The 23013-nt window shown below is 41.1% G+C and overlaps 5 protein-coding genes across 7 annotated transcripts in view; 2 read left to right on the top strand and 3 right to left on the bottom strand.

The window, feature by feature from the left end:
* Positions 1-25: 25 nt before the first annotated feature.
* Positions 26-722, top strand: LOC108135268 (cytochrome c oxidase subunit 5B, mitochondrial). Its single transcript, XM_017255944.2, has 2 exons — positions 26-292; positions 349-722. The coding sequence occupies exons 1-2, from the start codon at positions 109-111 to the stop codon at positions 630-632; spliced, it is 468 nt and encodes a 155-aa protein (XP_017111433.1). The 5' UTR covers positions 26-108; the 3' UTR covers positions 633-722.
* On the bottom strand, positions 714-2763 carry LOC108135267 (tRNA (adenine(58)-N(1))-methyltransferase non-catalytic subunit TRM6). Its single transcript, XM_017255943.2, has 2 exons — positions 1671-2763; positions 714-1101 (listed from the first exon to the last, which is right to left on the bottom strand). Exons 1-2 carry the CDS (start codon positions 2659-2661, stop codon positions 758-760), a joined length of 1335 nt encoding a protein of 444 aa, XP_017111432.1. The 5' UTR covers positions 2662-2763; the 3' UTR covers positions 714-757.
* A 772-nt stretch (positions 2764-3535) lies between these two features.
* Positions 3536-5486, top strand: LOC108135260 (equilibrative nucleoside transporter 1). The gene has a single exon (XM_017255929.2). The coding sequence runs from the start codon at positions 3913-3915 to the stop codon at positions 5287-5289; it is 1377 nt and encodes a 458-aa protein (XP_017111418.1). The 5' UTR covers positions 3536-3912; the 3' UTR covers positions 5290-5486.
* Positions 5487-6203: 717 nt separating this feature from the next.
* On the bottom strand, positions 6204-7798 carry LOC108135261. The gene has a single exon (XM_017255930.2). It carries the CDS (start codon positions 7732-7734, stop codon positions 6787-6789), a length of 948 nt encoding a protein of 315 aa, XP_017111419.1. The 5' UTR covers positions 7735-7798; the 3' UTR covers positions 6204-6786.
* A 7759-nt stretch (positions 7799-15557) lies between these two features.
* Positions 15558-23013, bottom strand: part of LOC108135250 (inactive dipeptidyl peptidase 10) — a 34732-nt gene continuing 27276 nt past the window's right edge. For 2 of the 3 annotated variants that reach the window (XM_017255914.2, XM_017255915.2), the window contains 9 exons: positions 22084-22348; positions 21502-21615; positions 21138-21261; positions 20954-21068; positions 20739-20853; positions 18912-19969; positions 18089-18393; positions 17773-17879; positions 15558-16433 (listed from right to left, as the gene is read on the bottom strand). In XM_017255914.2, coding sequence (XP_017111403.1) covers positions 17808-17879; positions 18089-18393; positions 18912-19969; positions 20739-20853; positions 20954-21068; positions 21138-21261; positions 21502-21615; positions 22084-22348 — 2168 coding nt within the window. In that variant the 3' untranslated portion in view covers positions 15558-16433; positions 17773-17807. The remainder of the gene's footprint in view (positions 16434-17772; positions 17880-18088; positions 18394-18911; positions 19970-20738; positions 20854-20953; positions 21069-21137; positions 21262-21501; positions 21616-22083; positions 22349-23013) is intronic. The other variant, XM_017255916.2, reaches the window with a different exon arrangement.

Raw genomic sequence — 23013 nt, 5'->3', positions numbered from 1 at the left:
GTCTCAAAATAGAATCAATCGTGTTCGAGCTATTTCGCTTTAGTTTTATTTCTATCCTCTTACCTGGAGGTAAGAAATCAATAGAGTTTTGAAATAAACTGCAAACCAATGTCGTCGTACATTTCGCGCATACTTAAGGCGCCGTCCGCCTCTAAGCGCCTCATCTCGAACTTGATCCAGCGCGAGGGGAAGCTTAACTCCTTACTGCATCGCCTAGGATTGCAGCGCCAGGGAGGAGTAAAAGCTGCCCCCGGACCGCGTCCCATATCCACAACTCAGGTGCAAAAGTCTGGTAAGCGGCGGACAGGGTCATCTGAAAATCCTAAACTAGCTCATTTATCCCATCAGCGCTGATTGAGGACGAGGAACTGGCCACCGGCATTCAGAAGCGCGAGATGCTGTTGGCCAAACAGGGCTGCGAAGATCCCTGGGGATTTACCAAGATCATTAGGCGTGGGACGGGGAGGGAGAACGATCCCACAGTCGTGCCATCAGCATTCGATGCCCGCCTTGTGGGCTGCTTGTGCCTAGACGACCGCTTGCCCAAGTGGATGTGGATCGAGAAGGACGAGGGACCGAAGCGGTGCGAGTGCGGCCACTTTTTCGTGCTGAAGAACGTGCCACCCGTCTAGATCGACAACAGAGCGCTGTACACGCACACTACATACACACACTAGACATGATCCTTGCCGGGCATTAAACACTGCATGATATTATCAAAACAAAGGCTTACATGTATTTCACGGTCGCACAACAACTATCTTAGCGTATAGCCCGTCAGAAGGTATCCACTATTTCCGCTCATGTTCACTTCCGGATGGGTACGATTGGGCAGGATCTGGTAGGAACGTAGCCAGTTGGAGGTCAGGTGCAGACCCGTCACCTTGCCTGAAGTCTTCAGTTCCATGTACGTCTCTTGCAGCAGCTCCTTGCAGGTGCTGAACAACACAACGGGTCTTGAGGGCTTGACGAGGGGCAGCAGGGCCTGGAGGATGCTGGACGGGTGCTCCTTCGCGGCCAACACCAGGCTGTCAAATCCGGTGCTCATTAATGCCGTGGCCCGCTTGTTCTCCAAATGCCAGCGGGGAGGTCCTTTGGTTCCTATAAAGAATAAAAGGATTGTATAACTACGTTGATCAAAAGGTGCTTAAATTTAAAAAAAATATATAAATATTTCAATTTAAATCATTTAATTAAATTAATTTTAACCGTTTTGTTTTGCACTTCCTTGGATGGCAGCTGAACTAATTATTGTATGACTTAAAAAATTTATTTTGACAAAACCTAAGTCTTAAAAAATTAAAAAGTTGTTATTTAGGATTTACTACTCAAAATGTCAATTTTCGAGTACTCTTCAAATTGAGCCTGTTATTCTTATTCAAAATATAAACTGTGAAACATTTTTTTTCCGCAACTACTTCATTTTGTCTACAGTGACCTGCTTTAAATTAATGTTTGTGGTATATAATGTAAACATTTTTGTTAATAACTAATTTATGCATTAGTTTTTTGTATTTATTATTAATTTAAAAGCTCTAAATAAATGCTATTATTCACATTGGCTTCCTAATGAATATCTTGAGTTTGTCTTTCCCCGACAATGTTTATCCAGATGCGAGCTTTGTAAATCTGCTAAAACATATTCATTAGGTTCCAAGTGAAATAACTACCTTCTCTCCCACTTTTAGACTCCTCTAGCTTGGGCTTCTTGGTGATCGGTTCGATTGCATCCGGCTGTTCTTCCGTTGGCGCCTCCGGCAGGAGTTCCTGTGCTTCTTGTTCACTGGGATCCACGGGAGGAAGACCAGTGGCCATCGCCTCTCCTCCTTGGTAGAACTCCCTCAAAACGGAGTACAGATTAACGGATACACAGCGCTGTTGCTGTTCCAGTGGCAGTTTCAGAGCCAGCAGAGACTGCTTCTGGGGCACATTTCCCGGGTGCATATGCACCAGGGTGCCTTCCGTGCCCGCTCCTATGGAATTGAGCATGGCCGCCGGCAAGAGACCATTGGTGCCACTCTCGTAGAGCAGGTAGTTGCCGAAACCGCATACGCCCGAGTAGGAGATGATCTGCGACAGGGTGTCCACGCGAATACCCATCACCTTCTCCGAATCCTGGCGGTAGAATATGTCCAGCATCAGTCGGATTGTCGGCCGTCGGATCTGGACGAACTCAAAGTACTTCTTTTCCTTCTTCAGCAGGTACTTTTCCTGGGAGTACTCGGTGCGGTTGTGGAAGGTCTTTGAGTTCTCCACCAGCTTCTCGATGATCTTACTGGAATCATTGCACTCCTCGCGCAGCTGAGCAATGTCCTCCGGTTTAAGGGTCTGCGCTTCACCGTCATCGCGGATGTCGCGATTATCCGCCCCACTGCTGGAGATTCCGAGGACTTCCCGCGTGCTCCTCAGCTCAGTCTCGCTGCACAGCTCCAGCGTGTGCTGCCTCTGGGCTCCCCGCTTGCCAGGCTTCGTCTCCTTGACGCACATCTTGAACGTGGAACCGTAGGGCTGGTCCAACAGCGATTTCAGCTCCAGGGTCTCCTTGCCCAAAGTGGCTGTGGCGTCCAGACTGCCGAATTTCTGCAGCTTCGTGTACTTCTGGCGCTGAATGACGATATAGTCGCCCAGTTGGATCCTGGGGGTGGCCTCCTCTGTGGCCATGGTCGCTATTCTATATTATAATTCCTATAAGCAACGTGTTTAGCTTAAAACAAACGAAAAACCGCTGAAGGAAGGCGGGTAAGAAGAAGAACAGTATAGTGTTGGAAAACGGTAGTTCGGCAACCTTGCCACCTGTTGCAGATACTGAGTGTTACCAAAAATCTTCAATTTATGAATAAATTTATAAATTGTAAGTGACTGGCCAATTTAAAAAATAATGATAATTGTTTACTTAGCTAAGTCTGGGGACTAGCTTACTCATCTGCCAGCTCAGCAAATTCTGTATTAAGAAAAATCTTTCTATGGATCAACGGAAAATCATTTAATTATACAAATAAAAATAATTATTTGTTGTAATGTGGAAGTAACTCGGTTTTTCAAAAATATGATCTAACGGCAAAATGGCCGTCTTCAATGAATACATTGAAGAATATCCGACTGAAATATAAATAACAACAAATACATTACTTTCATTTGTGATAAGGTTTGTTTAATTGTTTTATTTAGTTGCTAAGACAGCTATAAACGGACATGGCCGTGGACAAGGGGGACACAAAACCACGATCGCCCCAATTTGCCAATTTAGTTCATAAGCATTTTTATTTTATATCCGGAAACAACATTTTTAAAAGTTCTTCTAGCTTACTGATACTTTTGTGAAATGAAGAAAAAAATTAACTGAAAATGGGTTGGTTAACATATACATATATTCAAGTGTTTGATGAACTCCCGGCCCCCATTAACGATTACGAAATGAACAGACCGAGCCCATGTATGTGGTAACCCTCTGAAAGCACGCATATCTACGCCCATAAATTATAATTGCCAGCGGTGTGGCAACGCCCGCCGCCCGATCGAGTACAGCTGATACGTCTCGGCGATAATCTTCGAGTGCGATAACAGTACAAGAACGCGTGCCTTATGTGTATAACTATAACCTTTGATTTGATGCGATCTCTTCCGTAATCACAGTCCGCGCATTCAGTTCTCCGGGCACTGCTGCTAAGGGCTCCAAGTGACCACTGATCCAGGCGTACCACCCGCAAGGAGGATAAACCCGAAACAGAGACCTGAAATTGGAGTGGCCACTTACGAAGGCTGAAATCAAACCTTCCCGCCCTCTTACCGGTTTTACAGCCCAGAAAACTGACCGCGCAAGTTTTCGGTTCTTGCATACGCCCCAATAACTGCTGTCGCCCGCATATTTAGAAACCTGAATCCGAACCAAATCAGAACAGTGGTCGCGCAGACATGGCGGAGGGTAAATCGGAGAAGTCGCCTTTTATTGGCCGGCAGCAGGCGGCGGTAACGCTGAATCCTTCCTGGGAATCCAAGCTGCCGCCCCACGACTCCAATGGCCAGGGATCCCAGTCGGTGCTGGGGAAGCTGGGCCTCCCGGCGCCCAAAGACAAGTACCTCATCGTGTTCTTCATATTCCTGCTGCACGGCGTGGGAACGCTGATGCCGTGGAACATGTTCATCACCGCCAAGTCCTACTTCGAGGACTTCAAGTTCGGACCCAACAACACGGTGGCCACCGACGTGAGTTACCGAACGCACTTCATGCAGAACATGGGCTTCGCCTCGCAAATTCCCAACCTGGTCTTCAACTGGCTGAACATCTTCGTCAACTTCGGCGGCGACCTGACCAGCCGGATCGTGTACAGCATCATCTTCGAGATGGTCATCCTGCTGGTGACCATTGTGTTGGCCATGCTGGACTCGTCCCAGTGGCCGGGCGCCTTCTTCTGGACCACCATGGTGTGCATTGTGCTCCTGAACGTGTGCAACGGCATCTACCAGAACACCATCTACGGGATTGTGGCCTCGCTGCCCATCAAGTACACGGGTGCCGTGGTGCTGGGCTCCAACATCAGCGGTTGCTTCACCACTGCCATGGCCCTGCTCTGCGGCGAGATTTTCGACTCGAAGAGGACCTCGGCCATCTACTACTTCGTCACGGCCATTCTGGTGCTATTGCTCTGCTTCGACACCTACTTCGCCCTGCCGCTGAACAAGTTCTTCCGGCACTACGAGACCATCAGCCGGAGCAGCGAGAAGAAGTCGGACTCCAAACAACAGCTGAACGTGCCCTACTGGCAGATCTTCAAGAAGGCCTCGCCGCAGCTCCTCAACATCTTCCTTACGTTCTTTGTGACGCTCTCCGTGTTCCCGGCAATCCAGTCGAACATCCACCGCTCGGATCCGGACTTCATTGTGGGCCCAAATTACTTTACGCTCTTCACCTGCTTTATGACCTTCAACGTGTTCGCGATGCTGGGCAGTTTGACGACATCCTGGGCCCAGTGGCCGGGACCGAGGTTCCTGTGGGTGCCGGTCGTGTTGCGCCTGGTGTTCATACCCCTTTTTGTCATGTGCAACTACGCCCCGCCGGACAAAGTGCGTGTTCTGACCGTCTTCATCGACAACGATTGGGTCTACTGGGGCATCGCGATCGCAATGGCCTACAGTTCCGGGTATCTCAGCTCGCTGGGTATGATGTACGCCCCGCAGACGGTGCACGCCAAGTACCAGACTACGGCCGGAATGTACGCAGCTGCCATGCTGATCACGGGCATCTTTTCCGGAGTGCTGTTCTCGTACCTGGGCCCATATTTTGTCATTTAATCATACATAAAGACTTTGTTCGTATGACACTTACTAACAATTCACTTCATTGTTCGTTTCTTAACACGTATTTGACCCATTATATTGAATTTAGTTTTGCGCTCAAGACCAGTTCTGGGACCTGGCCAGTTGGTTTCGTTTTAACCAATCATTTATACACTTTTTATTTAATAAAGTTTTTCAATTTGTATTTTAAATATGATTTTTACAAATATAATGGTACAAATTTAATCAACAAATTACCTTCTGCCCATGGGAAAATTGTGCCGACAACAGAAAAGAGTCTGACAATTGGGTCCTAATTGATGTATATGTATCAATTAGACAGGGGTCTAACAAGTCAATGGAATATTTGGTTCGTTTTTCTCACAGCTCCATCCGGCTGACTGAAATAATAAACTTTATTCCGGACTGACACAGATATATGCACAGTGTACACCCAATCATAATAAACATTTATTTAGTGCAGTCTTTAAATAATGGTGGGGCAAACCGAAACCCTTAATACCCTTAAGATAGGACAGTTGCTAAAAAATAAAGTCAATGTTAAAAAAAATGGATATATTATAATACAGAATATAAAAGTTACCAAACTTTTTTACCACTGCCATTCTTTTTATATATAAAAATAATAATATATATGTATATGTGATTACTCTACAAATTGACAGCTATAACTTTTTTTAATAAAAAAAAACTCTTATAGTCGCGATTCATTAAAACAAACATTTAAATATACATATACAGAAGATTACGACTTAGCACCTAAAAATGTGTTCTAGCAAACAAAAATAAATCAAATTAATTTAAGTTAATTTTATTGTGATTTTAGAACTGGATTTTAACAATTTATTATTTTTTGAGCAGTCTTTTTATATGTGTAAGTAAAAAAGTGCCAAAAGAAAGATAGGATACATTTTTTAAAACATGTTTATTTTTATCTAACAATAATTTTATTTAACACAGTCATATACAGATTAATGGCGAGCTGTAAAAGCTATCAACAAAAAACCGTAAAGCTACAAAATCTTGCCGATCGGGCTACTTTATCATAAAGCAGCAAGAACGGTTAGGGAAAGTTAGATAAAAGTATATTTCCGTTATCGTCTTATTAAGGGCTACCGGAAAAACTTAAAAAAATGACGGACACATTAAAAACAAATAACACAAAACGACTATAACATTTTATATTTGAAATACTTGGTATGGTATCTGCGGAAAAGTTTAATACTCTTTGCAAGAGTAAAGTAAACAATTATTTGGTGTAGCTTTCAAAAACTGATCTGATTGTTTGAACGTGTGGCGCCGAAAACTTATTGGTAAACAAAAATAACAAGCCTTATCTGCGAAGACACATAATTACCCCAAGGAGCAGCTGGTAGCAGATAAACATATCAGTTCCATTTGTCACTTGGATGACTTCTAGTACCTATTTATGTATATACAGGGGCAAACATGGTGGTCAAGATTTGACGCAGATCCCCTGCAATCTCAAGGTTATTTCTTATCTCCGCCCTGCGGATTCGACAAGAAGTACATGATCTTTAGCAGCTCGTTGAACTTTGGTGTGTCCCTTGGATGGCGCTTCTCAAGGCCTGCAATCTGCTCGAGAGCCACCTCCACATCCACCACGTTGCACAATATAGATTGCAGGCGCTTGGGAAACTTACCCACGGCTTTCTCCACACGCTTTCGCGTCGTGTCCAGCATGGCCAACTGATCCTGGGGGCTGATGTTGTGGTAGCTGACCACAAGCTGGGTCAGTTGAGGCAGGCTGTCGGCCAACGGGAACCCATAGTCCTGGGCATCCGACAGGCCGAGGCGCTGCAGTCGTTTGCTGCCCTCGGCCTGCAGAATAGTCGCCTCCACCGGATGTCGGTTCGAGGTGAGGTCCAAGTGCTTCAGAGGCAGCTGTTCCAGCAGCTCAGCCAGGTAGGACTGTTCCACGGAGCACTCGGGCGCCACCAGGGATTCCAGGTTGGCCAGACCAGCGATATGCTTCCCAGTGACATAGGCGCTGGAAACGCTCAGGCTGCGCAGCCGGCGACAGCTTTTGGCGATCGTGTTAATCATGCTGTTGTTCATGCTCTCGTCCGCGATGCAGAGCTCGCGGAGATTGCTGTAGTCCCGGCGCAGGTAGAACGCCAGTTCGGGTCTCATCAGGTGGCGACCCAAGTACGAGTCGAAGGCCTTCTTGTGCACGTTCCATATGTACAGCTCCTCCATCGCCGGGCTTGTAAGCTCGAAGAAGTATACATAGTCCTCCTTGCAGAGCGGCTCCAGCATGGAATCGGATACGGAAATCTTCCGGTAGCGCGGCTTGCGCCACACAATCAGGCAGAGAAGCTCCTGGAAGCGCGGCGCCAGTCGGGCCATCTTTATCTGCTCCACGAGGGGCAGGAACTCTAATATGTTGCACACGCAGTCATCGTTTAGCCTCTCCATCGTAAATACTTTGCTAAAAATATTGTGGTAAAAAGATGTAAATATTTTACTTAAGAACAATGTGACCAGACGTCTAGTAACTGAAAATACCGGCTTAAGAAAATATACTGGAAAAATCAGGATAAATATTAAATTTGGCGCCAATTAAAATCTAATTGAAAATGCAATCTTGAACCAACAAATTCCTAAAAATTATACTAATTGTAGCGTTCAACCTAACATCTGATATATTGCTTAAAGAAATTTATTCTCTCAATTGTTTTATTTGCTGACTAGTTCTATCCTTATATTCCTTAAATAAATATGTATATTATTTAAATTATTTCGTCATTTGACATTGTACTGATTTTATAATCTTTGATAAGAGGGATGTTAACAATAACGTTGGCCAAATAAGACATTATAAAAACAAAAAAAATTGTCAGCAAGTGAAACTTGTGAGCAAACTTGGTCAACTTAACAACTAAATAACTGAGCAAATAAAAAACTGAACAAATGAGCACTGAACAACTGAGCAACTGAACAACTGAACAAGTGAGCAACTGACCAACACAACAACTAAACAAGTGAGTAAACAAAGTTAGTGAGTTTGTTCACTTTGTTCTTAAACCACCACTAAAACATTGTTAACAATGTCCCTTTTACCGACCCCTTTCTCTTAAGCCAATTAATTTTCCTTAAGTCTTGGAATGCAATCCTTGTTCATTTAGCGATACCTTTCGTTTGGTGTATTATCGTTACGATCGGACCATCACAGCAGATTTTCAATTCTACGGGTATAATAGTAGTCTCCAATGCACATTCTCTTGGTGCGCATCGTCTTTACATGTACTGTCGTCCATAGTAGTAAGTTATTTGTGTTTGTTCTCAGTGTTGACCCTGCACTTTTATTGAACGTAAGCCCCAACCTCTCTATGCATGTTATTTGTATAAATAAATTTAATTATAATATCTTAAATGGTTTGTATATTTTATTGTTGTACGACAGATCCGCATTTATCTCCTCTGAAAACAAGTCTGTTGAAAGTTTCTGCGTTCGCTCTGACAGCAAACGGAAAACTTTCCATATGCCTTGTGGCCCAAACCGCTTTGCATACGTATCAATTAACATTTTGAGTGGGTTTCCATGTTGAACTGTCACTTGTATGCGCTTCATGCGGCATCTCCCGCCCCCAGAACTGCCCTCACTAAAATCGAAAGCTCCCAAACCCAATTCCAATTTCTCCGTCTGACTGTTTCCGTTTGCCTTAGTATGGGGCTCACATGATTTGCGCGTGACCATGCGAAATGTAAATTATTTATGTACCGTACGTCCGAATAGAAGGCATTATCCTGAACCAGTATCGAGGTCTGCCTTTCTTGCATAGGCGGCAGTCAGAGTCGGAGTCGATGTCTGCGTTTCGGTCCACAACAGCGAAAAAATAGCCAACTGTTGGAAGGACCCTTGTCAGGACATGGGACAGCAAATGATTGGAATTAGCGGCAGACGGGCGGGAGGAATAGATGCTGTGCCCAGAATAACGATTCGGCGCAAAAAATTAAAGCAAACACTCAAAACTTACATTCCAGCTTTGGTAGAGGTCGTAAATTGGAAACGGTGCAGAAATTAGGTCATTGAACCTACATCATCTCTGTAAGCTGTAAGCTGACACCTTTTTTTGATTACATACGAGATTGTTCTTACATTTTATCATAAAATTTAAATAAAAATGTATAAAACTGGGGTGTTTTCACAAGGCACAATTCATATTTAAACTAGTCAGTATCAGAAATCACTGCTTAAATTATATAATGACGTGTCCTGACACACGTGAACCCGAACTCACAGAGGGTTGTCCCATACCTCCACCGATGTCCTTCTCGACCGTTTTGGGTTTCCCGATTTAAGTGGGTGGCACTTTGTGCCGGACATTTTCATTGTTCCGGCTCAATTATAAGGGTGATTAGGGAAGGCGGCCATGCCATCCGTGCATTACACACCATATTTTCATATTTGCTTTTGGTAATTGTGGGCCAGGTAATTAGGTGGTTGCTGAAATCGCTCCGATAAATTATTAGCTGGCAAAACGAGGTCTTTAAAACTTGCCACCTTTTTGGCTTCGGATCATTGGACGGCAAAGGCAAGAAGAAAGAAAAATAAATGTGTAAAGCGGCATCAAATATGCAACACTTTTTCTTGTTCAGCGCCTTGGCAAACAATTGGCCAATTAAGTCGAAAGTTTGCCTGCCCTAAGTGGGAAGGCATCAGCCCAGAACCCCTCTTCTCCAGCCCCCTTTTGGCCCTCGTCCATTGGCCCCAACTGATGGCCATTGCATGCCAAGCGCACATATTCTGGCCATTTGCGTGCCGCCTTTTAGTCCGGGGCCCGTGTCCAACAAAGGGGCGTGGAAAGAAAGCTTGAGGGCGGGTTGCTGCAAGTCGTGGCGGGCTTCTGCAGGTGGCCAAGCCGGACTTTTCTATGGCGAACACTTACCCATTTTCAGACTATTTTCTTTGGGGACTTGAGTGCATTTTTTCAGTTTTTGCTTGGACTCTAGAGGTGAGGATTTGATTTAGTTGCTTAATAGACAGGAGGAAATTGATCGAAATTTAAAACATTGTTGGATGTGGGGAGTATGAAATTGGATAATGTGGGATTACTGGAAAGGTTTGATTTATGCCAGCCGGAGTAACTTAAGGCAAATACCTATCTAGGGTCATTTGGGCAACGTATTACCATTTTTAGGTCCTTATTTCTAAAATTTAGGTCGTTTGGAAAAAGTTTAAATCATTTGGTTTTTCTTAGTCGTCTGATTATTATCAGGGTCCGAAAATAATATTTATTTAAAACAAGAAAGAAAGCAAACTTCGGAAAGCCGAAGTTCATATACCCTTGCAGCTATCGCAAGAATTAAATATTTTTGAAAACATTAAAATTATGATTTACTTGCGTATATGTTTAAAAACATTGAAGCTATGACGATTTGCAGCTTAATTATTTGATTGTTCTTTTATATATTTTTATTATTTGTATGGGAGCTATATGATATAGTCGTCCGATTTTGATGAAATTTAAACCGTAAATCGAAAATATTTAACCATTACTAAATGTCGAAGAACTAAACAAAAAATTAAAAAACAGAAAAGTTATAATTTTTGTTCATTTATTTTTCCGATTGTTCCTATGGGAGCTATATGCTATAGTCGTCCGATTTTGATGAAATTTTTACCATAATTCTGAAATATTTAACCATTGCTTTATGTCGAAGAACAAAACAAAAAATTAAAAAACAGCAAAGTTATAATTTTTTTCAATTATTTTTCCGATTGTTCCTATGGGGGCTATATGCTATAGTCGTCCGATTTTGATGAAATTTAAACCATAATTCTGAAATATATAACCATTGCTTTATGTCGAAGAACAAAACAAAAAATTAAAAAACAGAAAAGTTATAATTTTTTTTCATTTATTTCTCCGATTGTTCCTATGGGAGCTATATGCTATAGTCGTCCGATCCGGCTCGTTCCGACTTATATACTACCTGCAATAGAAAGACAACTTTTGGGAAAGTTTCATGCAGATAGCTTTAGAACTGAGAGACTAGTTTGCATATAAACGGACGGACAGACGGACAGACGGACAGACGGACGGACAGACGGACGGACAGACGGACATGGCTAGATCGACTCGCCTAGTGATGCTGATCAAGAATATATATACTTTATAGGGTCGGAGATGTCTCCTTCACTGCGTTGCAAACTTCTGACTGAAATTATAATACCCTCTGCAAGGGTATAAAAATCATGGTCATGGAAAGCTCCTATTAGGAATACAACTATACCAATATTGTCCATTTAATCTATTTCCATTCTCTTTCTTCGACAATCGGTTATATATTAAAAAAAAAACCAAGTTCGAGTTTTATTTTTAATCAAAAAAATGAAACTAAAGGAATAAGTTTATTTTGTTGATCAATAAATAAAACTTGCAAATCAAGCCATATTTGTCAAGCTGAAAATAAAACTCATAGAATAATTATTGTATAATTTGTAAAGCTTAATATAAAACTCAACAAATAATCTGTATTTTTTGAAATTTATATAAAGCTCAAAACAATAACTGATTACGGTCCCTGATTTTTATAAAATTGAAATTATCACATCGAGGAACATCAAAGCTATGTCGATTTGTTAGTAACTTTAAAGAACGAGGTTAAAATTTGTATTGAAATGTTTTTCGATATCCGGCCTTATAAAAAAATACTTATTTGAAATCTGTATCCAGATAACCTTAAAACTGAGTGTGATGTGTTTTCGTTTAACATAAATATTATAAAAATAATCAAAATATCATAATAAATGGGAAAAAACACAATGTTTTGTTAGTTTTCTTCTTTTGGTTTTATGACTTCATTTATTTTAGTTGTTTTCGTTTTCACAATTTCCTTTACTAAATGCTTTTTGAAATTATTGAACGTCTCAGCTAATTAAGTCAATGTAATTACATATTAATTTTAAATTCATATTATTATATTGGATAGTTTGGTTTTTGCTTCATGGAAGAGAAGAAACTTTTTGGATCACAAAGGTTTGTTTTCGCTATTGGCTTAAGATTTTTTTCAAACGCTCTTTAACGAAAGGAGCAAACAAAGTATTCGTATTGAGCTAACCACTTTAAAGCTTATTTACATCAAACAACAAAACTAACAACTTTTAATCGATTTCGTTGGTTTTAGGCTTAGGTTAGGCTAGATTTCCATCTTTGCACATTAGCTTTCGGAGCTCTTCATAAGGAGTTTCTAGATTAATTTTATATTCTTTCATTTAGTTTACGGTAAGGCTGAAGATAGAGTATTAAAATTGTTTGTTGTTTAAGAGTAAAAGTTGTTTATAAAATATATTTATCATATATCAAAGTATAGTTATTTAGTTATGCATAGGCGTATATTACAGTTTACCATTTTTACAGAGTCGCTCGCCCAGGAGTCGAGCTTTTTTTGAGCTTACAGTATTGAAACAATACAGAGTGTTGTTTTTTTGCTTTTACATGGTTTTATAGGTTTTAACTCGAATAATGCAAACGCTCGATCCTCTAAACGATCCTCTAAACTACCATATCCGCATGTGTATACATATTTATTTGAGTTGTTGTGTATATAATTAGGTATATATAAGCTTGTATAATTACTATATGGTATTTGAGTCAATATTCACTATGTCGTATGTGTGTTTATTTATATATTGCAAATTTTGTTAATCCTCTACAGCGCGTTGCTACATTTCGTATTTTGTATATATATTTATTTAATTATTCCCGCACGTCTCATTGGTAATTGGTCCTTAGTACACTACATTGAAAGCATTTAAATGTTTGTTGTTTTCAGTATTTCCTTTGTTTTCGAGCCATTTCAATTTGCCTAGCTTCGACACAGCATCGCACTTACAGCTTACAGCTTCATCTCCGAGAGTGGGGTAGAATGGGGCTAGGCCCATTTAAAGCAAACACCTTTATCCTTTTTTGTTCGTGTGTCAACAGGGCGGTCGCTAGGTGGGCGGGACCAGGAGCAGCAGCTGGCCTTTTACAGCCCCTCTTACAGACTACCTTTTCGGCTAAAAATAGGCGCTTTCGCACAGTCGCACGCCCCCAACACACCCACATTCACACCCACTGGGCAGGTGTGAGTTAAGGTGGCACCTGTGCGAGTTAATTGTGGACAGGAAAACCTGCGGCTTAGCCAAACATTGGCAGGCGTTCTGCTAGCGTCTAAAAACGCGATGTAAAAAGCTGAAACCGCCAGCGCAGCACATAAAAGTGTCAGGCAGACATAAATTTATGTTGGCTTGCAATTTCCCGACACCAGCACACATCACTGCCTACCTGAGGCTGTGCAATGGAAAGGGGTTCCGGTGTAAGGACGAGTTTATATTTTGTGGAGCCACACTAGGGCCAACGTGGCTTTATTATTAAAATTGGCCTGAAAGTTGGGGGAATATCTAGACCGCTGGGATTGCTATAGCGCGCAGCAGAAAACGTAAACGGATATACACATATTTATAGAAATTTAGTGGGAAATAAAGCAGTGATGTGCACTGGGAACTTCAACAGATTGTATGGCTTATATGGCAAAATAAAGTAATACGCTTGTGTGCCAATTAGCTGTCATATAAAAAAGAGTTCTGAAGGAGCTTGTCTGTTGAAAGTTAAATCTTCAAATGAGAATTTTAAACATTAATGTGCGCGTGTTTATTAAACCGTTGTTGTTGAAATTCTAGTTAAGTACTCAAGTATTCTTCTACTTGCTCTAATCGGCTAAGCCATAGTGTTAAACGTTTGCATTGATTTATTGCACCCATTAATAAAACACATATATAATTGCCAGAGCCAGGTAAATTTAAAACAGAGTACTACATGGTGCAAATCCACATCTCTTGGAAAAATATCTTGCTCAGCCAACAGAATTATGAGTCGCAACTGAGCCTGAGTTTGGCGACGGTTGCTAATTAACTTCCGTTCTCAAAAAGTGTGCCAAATATCTAATTAAAGTTAATCCTTGCACTGCCATTTTCTGAGTTTGAAATGAACGGCAGGAAAGGGGCTCAAAAATGAGATTTTTGGGAAATGTGCGATGCGGTGTCATCTGCCTTTCTTCAGCTCCCTCTTTTATGTTTAATACCTCTTTGAGCATTGCTTTTATCCATTTTATGTTTAGTGTGTATCGCAGCTATTTTTGACCTTTTTCTCATTTTTGTTTGTTATTTTAATTCACATTCGCTTTATCAACTATTTATGTTCGGTTTTAGTTTAAATTCCCACTAAAGCTACTATACTGCCACTACTCTTTGGTTTTTCTTTATGCAAATTAAAGGCAACCAAAACGAACAAAAATTCGTAAATAACTGTATTAAATATTATTGCGCTACTTACATGCATTAATACTATTTAATTGGTTTGTTTGATTTAAAATTGTTGTGGAATTTTCATTTTCACATTTAATCCTCCCTTTAACTTTACTTTGGCCATTTGATAATATTTCTTTTTGTTTTGTGAAAAACAAACTATCTGTATTAGTATACATATACTTGAAAGTATTTTGAAACAATTGTTTGTGTCGAAGACTGTCTGAAATACACTTCAAATATTTATGTTGTTTCCATTGCCTGGTTTTTATTTCGTTTGATTTAATTAAACATTACTGCAAACGAGTTATTTTACTTCCTTTGAGACTTGGCCCTTCTTTCAGACAGTGTTCAGTTTTGTTCTGTTCTTTTCGGGCAGTAACTTTTATGATGAAATTTACGGGTAACGAAAATCAAATTAAAATCGTAATTTAATCTATTTAAACAGGGACTGCAATTTATTTAAATTGAATGAATATTTAATCTTGGAATGAGGTTAGTACACAAATTTTCACTTCAATCATCCGGTCTTTCAACAGTTTGCAAATCCAGACTCAATTATGTCCTTGGTCCATAAATTCAGTCGCAATTTATGGGCCAGTTTCCGCCCCCCTATGATCCAAAATAATTTTTGGAAAACTTTCCCTTGGCAAATGATAAAACCGTTTGACTATCAGAAAATGTCATGTAGAACGCTTTCAGCTTTGATTTATGCTGGTCGTTTCCGTTCTCGCAGAGCAGTTTGAACCTCAGCTGTTTCACGTGTAGCGTTTTCAATAAATTTGTTTTTCAATTTTATTCCGGTTGCTTCATTGAAAATTTATGCAAATAATGAATAACCAAAAAGAAAGTGTATCCTCTACAAGCCGACTATCCAAATAGTCGTGCACAGTTATTGAATTAAATTCTTCCAGTACTAAAAAAATTAAAAATAAAACGATCGAAGTGTAAGCAATATATATATATATTTTTGATCAGGAAGTCCGATAGTTGCATTACCTATTTTTCATTGCAAACCGTTTCAAAACCGTTGTGATTTTTCTGTCATTCTCTTCATTTGAGTCTTAAGTTCTTAAAAAGAAAAGGAAATTGTTGTTAAAAGCTCATTCTAACTTTAAATTAAATTCAATTATAATTAATATTAATAAAATAAAAAGTATTGATAAAATAAGAAAACGCTAAAGTACTGACTATTTGGGAGCTGTCAGGGCATTGAAATGTCACACCTGTCACCACTGGAGAGAAGTGGCATGTGTAAATTTTCATTGCCTACTTTTGTGCGTGCTCTCTCTGCGATTGTGCTTGTGTTTCCGTGTATGTGATTCGCTTTCTCTTTCTGTGTATGTGTGTCGGGGTCTGTGCCTGTGTGAGTTATGTTTTCACAACCGTGTTGATTTTGTTCGCTCTGTCTGCATGCACATACATACATTGGTTTGTTTGTTGTTTGTGCTTCTTTTTGTGCACACTTACTCGGCATTTCGCTTTCGCTGCTGCTGTTTTCCTTATTAATTTTACACAAAATGTCATTTAACTTAGTTGTCCTTGCTGGTGTTGGTGCTGGTCGGCAATTTGAGTTGCCATTTAACAGCTCTGTGTGTGTGTGTGTGTGTGTGTGCGCGTCTGAGTTCTGTGTGTGTGTTTATGATAAATCACATTTAATGCAATTTGCAAAAGCATTTCGTTCGCACGTTCCGGTTGAAGTTTTGTTATCAGAATTACGTTGCTTATATTTTATTCTGGGTGTTGCTGATTCCATAATTCATGTTTATTACTGTTGCATATCGCCGCCATTGCCCAGACCAGCCTTCGATTCCGGCGGCACCTGTTGTTGGAAAGTAGAGAGTGTTCCGTTAGTCCACCACATTGAATAGGGTTATTTTGTCTACATTAATCGACAGACAGCGTAGATAGAATGAAAGTGGAATAGGAATTTGTTAGACGGACAGTGGGCTTAGGTTTAGGTGGAATAGTTAAGCACAATCAAGGCATAAGCAAACATTTAGGTAAATTAGCAAGTTTAGGTGTGTGTGTAATGTGTCTGGGGTGTGTATTTAGCCTGCGTAAAGAAAAACACATCGAGCAACAACAAGTCCCAACGAAATGCACGCAAGCCCACACACAAACGAACGCCAAAGGATAGATACATATATGTAGGACAGCCAAAACAATTTGTTTGAATCAAACAGAGGATCAACGTGAACTCAGGACAAACGCAAAAACATATTCAAGGCGAAACTTTCGGAATAGTAATGGAAAAAAACTCGCAAACGGAGGAGAATAGTACAACTCATAAGAAAAACTTGCAGCAGGCAAGAGCCAAAAATAATCCAAAGGAAAGACCAACCGAAAACTAATATAAACACAACTTAATTCAACTGAGAGCCGCAAAATTCCGCCCATCTCAACGGCCCCAGAAAACGGGCAACAAACGAACGGCAAACACATACGATTATGACTGGGACAGGGACCGAAAATGAAGTTTGGCTGGTAAGCCATTTAAAGCCTAAAGTGTAACAAGTGTAATTTAGACTCAACGCGTTTAATATTGAATTAAAAACAAAACGAAATGGGAAAGTTTTTGGGAAGACATGGAAACTTATAACACAAAGCTTATGCAGATAGGATGCAAAAGAAAACATTTGGGTAGGAAGGTACTTTCTAACTAGAAAATTTATGCTTTAAGTCAAGAATTTTTTTTTCTTATATGAAATATTTTGCAATTATTAAAAAATAGTTTTATTATTGGTTTAACTTTATTTAAACAAATTTGTTTACAAGCAAAGATAACTGGATATAATTGTCTCCAAAATCGGAATCGTCTCTGTTTTATTTTAAAATATTACTTATTTGTACTGCTTATAGTGCATCAACGTGCAACAATAAAAAAAGAAAACTAATGAGGGTAAGAGGCTTAAAAGTACTTTAAACATCAAACATTGACGGGTATCTTAACACTTAAAAGATAAGAAAGCAAGTAATTGTATTATGGCCCCAACCGATATTCCCAATAAGACATTGAAACAGCGAATACTTGGTTACAGAGTGAGTGAACCTCCGACTAATGACAACATCGACAATAATAACGATATAAAGAATTAATTGAAAACAATGAGAAACCGACGACGAACATGATGAAAGAAAACTGGCAACGGCGACTGTACCTATTATCTGAAGGATGTGGGATATGGAATCAAACTTAGCGCCCATAAAAACTATGGAAGTCCAGAAAATCCATGGAATCTGATTGATTTTGTTGTTGCTGATCAATCTACGCGGTGGGGGGAGGTCGAGAACCAAACCGAAAACGTAACAGAAAGGAAATGGCAGTGGTTGTGGTATTATTTTGGAGGTGAGTTATTGGGTTTGTATTTATTTGGAGAGCAGGAGAAATAGAGAGAGTTATATATATATATATAATTGTGGTAGGAGAGTGGAATATAATACATAATTTTTGGTAGGACTGGAGGTTCCACTTACCAGCTTCTTGAAGCAATCCTCAAAGAAGGCGGTCATCGAGCGGTACAAATGCCGTTTTACCCCCGACAAGCTGTGTCCCTCGTCCGGATATATCTGTTGCTTGTAAAGCACCCCTTTGCTGGTAAGCGATCTGGCCAGCACCATCGATTGCTGCACGTGCACATTGTCGTCGGCGGTTCCATGGATCAACAGGAACTGGCGATCCCGCAGATTGTCCACGTACTTCGATAGATCACTTTCCTCGTAGCCCTTGTAGTTATCCGTCACGTTTGGAAAACTCAGATAGCGTTCGGCATACGTAGAGTCTAAAATGAAACACGTTAAAGAATTTGAATTACTTATAATTAATTAAAGTTACAAGGAAAGATTATGTTTTGTAGGAGTTAGAATTCGGCCTAGACTAGACATTTTATAGGACGTGCCACAGAAATCACTTGTGTTTTGAAATCACTTTAAAATATATTACAAAACTAGTTTCGAAACGCCAATAGATTTTAAAGATTTATTTTCTATATTTTCCCTTTGATTTTCATCCATTGCGGTTTTTAGTTATTTTAAATATGAAAGTGTTAAAATGTTATTAAGTTTTTCCTTTGACTATTTTAGGAATTGATTTTAATATTTAAACTAAAATTAAATTTAAACCATTTATTAATTAAATTGAATTAAATGCACTTTTATCAAATATGAAGAATTTTAAATCTAACATTTTCAATAATAACTAAAATATGCAATTTAATATGCATTTAGTATTTAACTAAATTATTATTTACTATTTTACTATTCCATTTTTTTATCGGGGCAGGATATTCTTTTAACTCACCGTACAACTTCCAATTGGTGACCGGCGATACACTGATGCCGCATTGGAAAATCGACTGCTGTCCGGCCAGTGCTAATGCGGCAGTATATCCGCCGTAGCTCCAGCCCCAGACTCCCATCCGTCGTGAGTCGATGAAGTGCAGGTTGTCCCTAAGGTACTCACTGACCTCCAGTTGGTCGGAGACCTCGACGCTGCCCAGACGCTTGTAGACCTCGTGGAGCAGCTGGTAGCCCTGGCCCGCGGATCCCCGGCCGTCGATCTCCACGACAATGTAGTCCTTGCTGCCGGCCAAATAGGTGTTCCAATCGACGTGCCAGCGGTCGGTGACCAGCTGACTGCCCGGACCCGAGTACACGTGCAGGATGGTGGGATAGCGTGTGATCTCGTCCTCGCGCAGAACGGGCGGAAGGAAGAGCCGCACCTGGGCATGGTACCCGCCGGAGATCATTACGGGAAAGGTCTTAATCTGCGGCATGGCTGTCTTGGCCATCTTCTCCTTCAGCCGGGTGTTGTTCTGCACGGTGACCAGCAGTTCCAGAAACTGTGACTTCGGCTCTTCCGGCCCTTTCTCCCCACCCCCCTCCGTGGGTGGTACCTCCTGCTGAGTGCTCCTCCGCCTTACCTTGGCCGCTTCTGGGGCGGTGGACTTCAGGCCGTAGATAATCGAGGTGGGTACCACTGGACCCAGGCAGTCGACCAGAACGTACTTTGCCTGCCGGGAGAGCGGGAACTGTGCCTCGTGGAACAGGCAGTCACTGGGAGGTGGTGGCAGAGGAGCACTCTGACCCCTGCCCGGTTGCTGTTGCTCCACCGGCAGTGCTGGCTGCGGCGGCTGCGCCTCAGCTTCTTCGGAGTCCTCCCAGTCGTCGTCCCAGGCGGTCACCAGCTTGGGCGGCGACTTGGTGTGGCCCTCGTCATAGCCCTCGGCCCACTGCGTCACCGCCGGACACGTGAGGCAGTCGGGGGAGTGCAGGGCCTGACCTTGGCGTGCCGGCAGGGCGGATACGCGATACAGATGCTGCTGCGAGGGAAGGCGCTCCGGAGTGCCCAGGAAGTAGCTGCAAGGTAAGACACAAATTGTAATACTTATCACTCACTACCTTTGTTTCAAAAATGTCTGTAGATTTCAAATATAAAAGGTAAAAAATTAACCTTACAAAACTTATGGATAAATTGACTTTCTCCTAGTTATTGCCATCAGATAAGCTCGAAACTGTTTTTTGTAAAAGTATGTTAAGGGAGTATACTGGTCTAGAAATCAAAATACAAATCGATTTTTTTGCAGGTTTTAAAAGCGTATACTTTCAAAAATATGTTCCTTTAAAGATCTTTCAAAATTCAATTTTTTTTTGGAGATACTGACGAGTTTTAATAAATGTTTCCTAAACTTTAAACGCGTTTTTCCTGAAACTACCTTTTTTGAGGTGGTTGACATGATATTTCAAGCTCTACTTAATCGATTCTCTATCGAGTCTGCCTAGGATTAAAAACATTTTTATTATAAGAATTTTTAAAATGTAAAAAACATATTTTGTTTTTAGGTCGGCGCTATTTTGTTATTTTTATTTTTTTGAAAGAGGTCAACCCGATAGCGGCATCTTTATTAATGAAGAACTGATTTTTTAGAAGTACCCACTCCAGCTGCCTGTATTTCTAAAAAACTGTAGTACTTGTATAAATATGGTGAAATTACATTATAGTTGCATATATGTAGGCAACGTAACCGCTTTCAGCATTCACATATTATAAACGACTATGCTATTGTGCCCATAACTATTCACTTAATGCACGGAAGGAAAACGGTTTCGCATGTGCGCAATCACTTACATCCAATTATCCAGCTGGTCCCAGTGCAGCAATCGATTCACTTCGTACGGCCCGTGGGTGAGGGGCAGCACCCGGTTCTTGTCGATGTCCACGTGCACGATGTGCCGGAAATATCCTGTGATTAAGAGGTATTGGTTGCAGAAGAGAAGGGGAGAAGAGAAAGCAGGCTTTGTCACTCGGGAAACAAAGGCCAATTTGACATCTCACTGACTTACCAAACAGGCCGTCTCGGAGCGGGGAGATGGCCACGTAGATGCTGGCATTGGCGGCAAACAGTGGCACTGCGACAGTGTCCACCCAGCCACGTCCGTCCCCGCTCACCCGGTGGGTCTGCAATGCGGATGGAGTTCATTAGGAGATTGGTGGCTCGGTGGATCGGAAGCGCCCAATTGGACTCACCTCAATGCACTCGAACGACGGAGCCTTGCACACACTGACCACGGAGATGTTCTGCGGACGATTGAGCCACACCACCGCTATCTTGGAGTGACTCACCCAACTGGCGCTGCTGAAGTAGTGATCCCTGAGGCAACAAATTAAATGGTTCCGAAAAATGTAAGAAATTAGTTAATTTCAACACATTTAGGTAAGCTTTTTTGTGTAAGTAAATAACAAATGCATTGAGTTTTCTTTTTCAGCAATTTGTTTTTGTCTTTTCTCGACTTTACACTGACTTTCGCTAGATAGTTGTGAGCACCCCTACTTTCAGATGTCTTTTTGAAATTCTAATTGAAGTATTCTAAGCAAGGGAACAAAAACTTACTCATGAGCCAAAATTTGTGGCGGGTGAAGGTCGGTGGTGCGTACATTCTGTGGATCCTTTAAGTCGGCCACTCGTAGAGTTACTGTGGGATTTTGAGTGCCAGGTTTGGGGTAGCTATCAAAGAATGAAAACAAAACAGTATGAATAGGGAATAAAAGCCTTAATCAACCTATATTCCCATTCATTATTTTCACTCTGCAGGATGGTTCAAGCCATCCTAAATGGGACGATGACCTTTCGAAGTCCGTTCTAGCAATTTATCATACACAATTGACAGGGGATCAACCCAAATACGTCACACTTGCTTAGGTGCCCAAAGTGTTGTTTTGTCTTGTGCTCAGACTCTAATTCACATGCCCCAACTATGAGCACACCCCAATTGGGAGGTGGCAAAAGGACAGCTCCCCGGATTAGGATGAGTCCACCTGTGAAAAGGTTTCGCCACTGTCACTTCATGAATTTTAAGCGTGATGCTAGTAGGCCATTAGACGTTGCGACGGCACGAGGGAGACGAGGCATCATTAGCACATAATCGAAAAGTGATATAGCCAAAGTTCCCTACCTAATGGGGTCACAACTTACCGTAAGGACCTGATTTCCGGGTACAGGTTGGCATGCGGATGGCTGCCGCTCGACGAGGCGCCCGCTCCCCCGCCCCCCGATCCGGCTCCTGCCCCTCCTCCGCCGGCCGCCGCAGCTGCAGCTGCCGCCGCTCCGCCGGAGGGACCCGTCGTCCCATACCAGGCGAAGTGCTGCTCCTGGACGTGCGTGTCGTTGAAGGTGGCGTACAGCATCAGTTGGCCATTGTCCGACATCCAAATCGCATTATTTGCATGAAGGATTTCCTCTGCGAAATGCGAAGCAATGGAAAATGGAAAAAAAACCGTTGAGTATAATATCGGACAACGAGCGCAGTTTGCGAATAACGCAGTATGGGGCACTGAGTTTCAAGAACGTTTAAATTACTCATCGTGTATATTTAACAGGGTGTTGAAAAAGAATATCTTAGATTTGCTTGTAGGGAACTTGGGTTTCTAAGATTTTAAACCTTTAACAATGTTTGTGTAAATGAACAAGCATTAAAAACAAACTATCTGAAGATATAAAAAAATTTATTTTCGGACTATATTTTAAAAGATTAAATAGTGGTAAAAAGAAATCGAGATGAGTCCAAGTGATTCCCACTCAATTTTAATATGGTTTGATTTGGGGTTCATCAATTACGGTTTTTAGGTATTTTACATTTTAAATTAATTTTTTTTATTTGACTATTTTTGGAATTGATTTTAATATCAGAAAATTAAAAAGCTATATTTCAAAATCACGTTTGAGCCTCCTCATTGCGATAGGAAAATTCTGGTCCTTGTGAAACTTTTAAGATTGGTCGTTTTTATTAATACTTAAAAAAGCTTAATAGTATGGGTAAACAAATATATAGACAATTTCAAGCAATATTGCAATTGAAATAATGGGTCCAAAATCACGTTTGACTTTCCGGATTGGCAAAAGAAA

The sequence above is a fragment of the Drosophila elegans genome, unplaced genomic scaffold (genome assembly GCF_018152505.1).
Source record: "Drosophila elegans isolate 14027-0461.03 unplaced genomic scaffold, ASM1815250v1 contig_397, whole genome shotgun sequence".
NCBI classification, from domain to species: domain Eukaryota; kingdom Metazoa; phylum Arthropoda; class Insecta; order Diptera; family Drosophilidae; genus Drosophila; species Drosophila elegans.
The sequence above is the reverse complement of the archived record's forward strand: the minus strand, read 5'-3'. Positions and strand labels throughout refer to the sequence as shown.

Excerpts from the sequence above, each read along its gene's own strand:
- LOC108135268 (XM_017255944.2), top strand. The coding sequence starts at position 109 with ATGTCGTCGTACATTTCGCGCATACTTAAGGCGCCGTCCGCCTCTAAG. Across the intron at positions 293-348 it reads AACTCAGGTGCAAAAGTCTG|CGCTGATTGAGGACGAGGAA; the intron begins GTAAGCGGCGGA and ends TTATCCCATCAG.
- LOC108135260 (XM_017255929.2), top strand. The coding sequence starts at position 3,913 with ATGGCGGAGGGTAAATCGGAGAAGTCGCCTTTTATTGGCCGGCAGCAG.
- LOC108135267 (XM_017255943.2), bottom strand. The coding sequence starts at position 2,661 with ATGGCCACAGAGGAGGCCACCCCCAGGATCCAACTGGGCGACTATATC. Across the intron at positions 1,102-1,670 it reads GTCTAAAAGTGGGAGAGAAG|GAACCAAAGGACCTCCCCGC; the intron begins GTAGTTATTTCA and ends TATTCTTTATAG.
- LOC108135261 (XM_017255930.2), bottom strand. The coding sequence starts at position 7,734 with ATGGAGAGGCTAAACGATGACTGCGTGTGCAACATATTAGAGTTCCTG.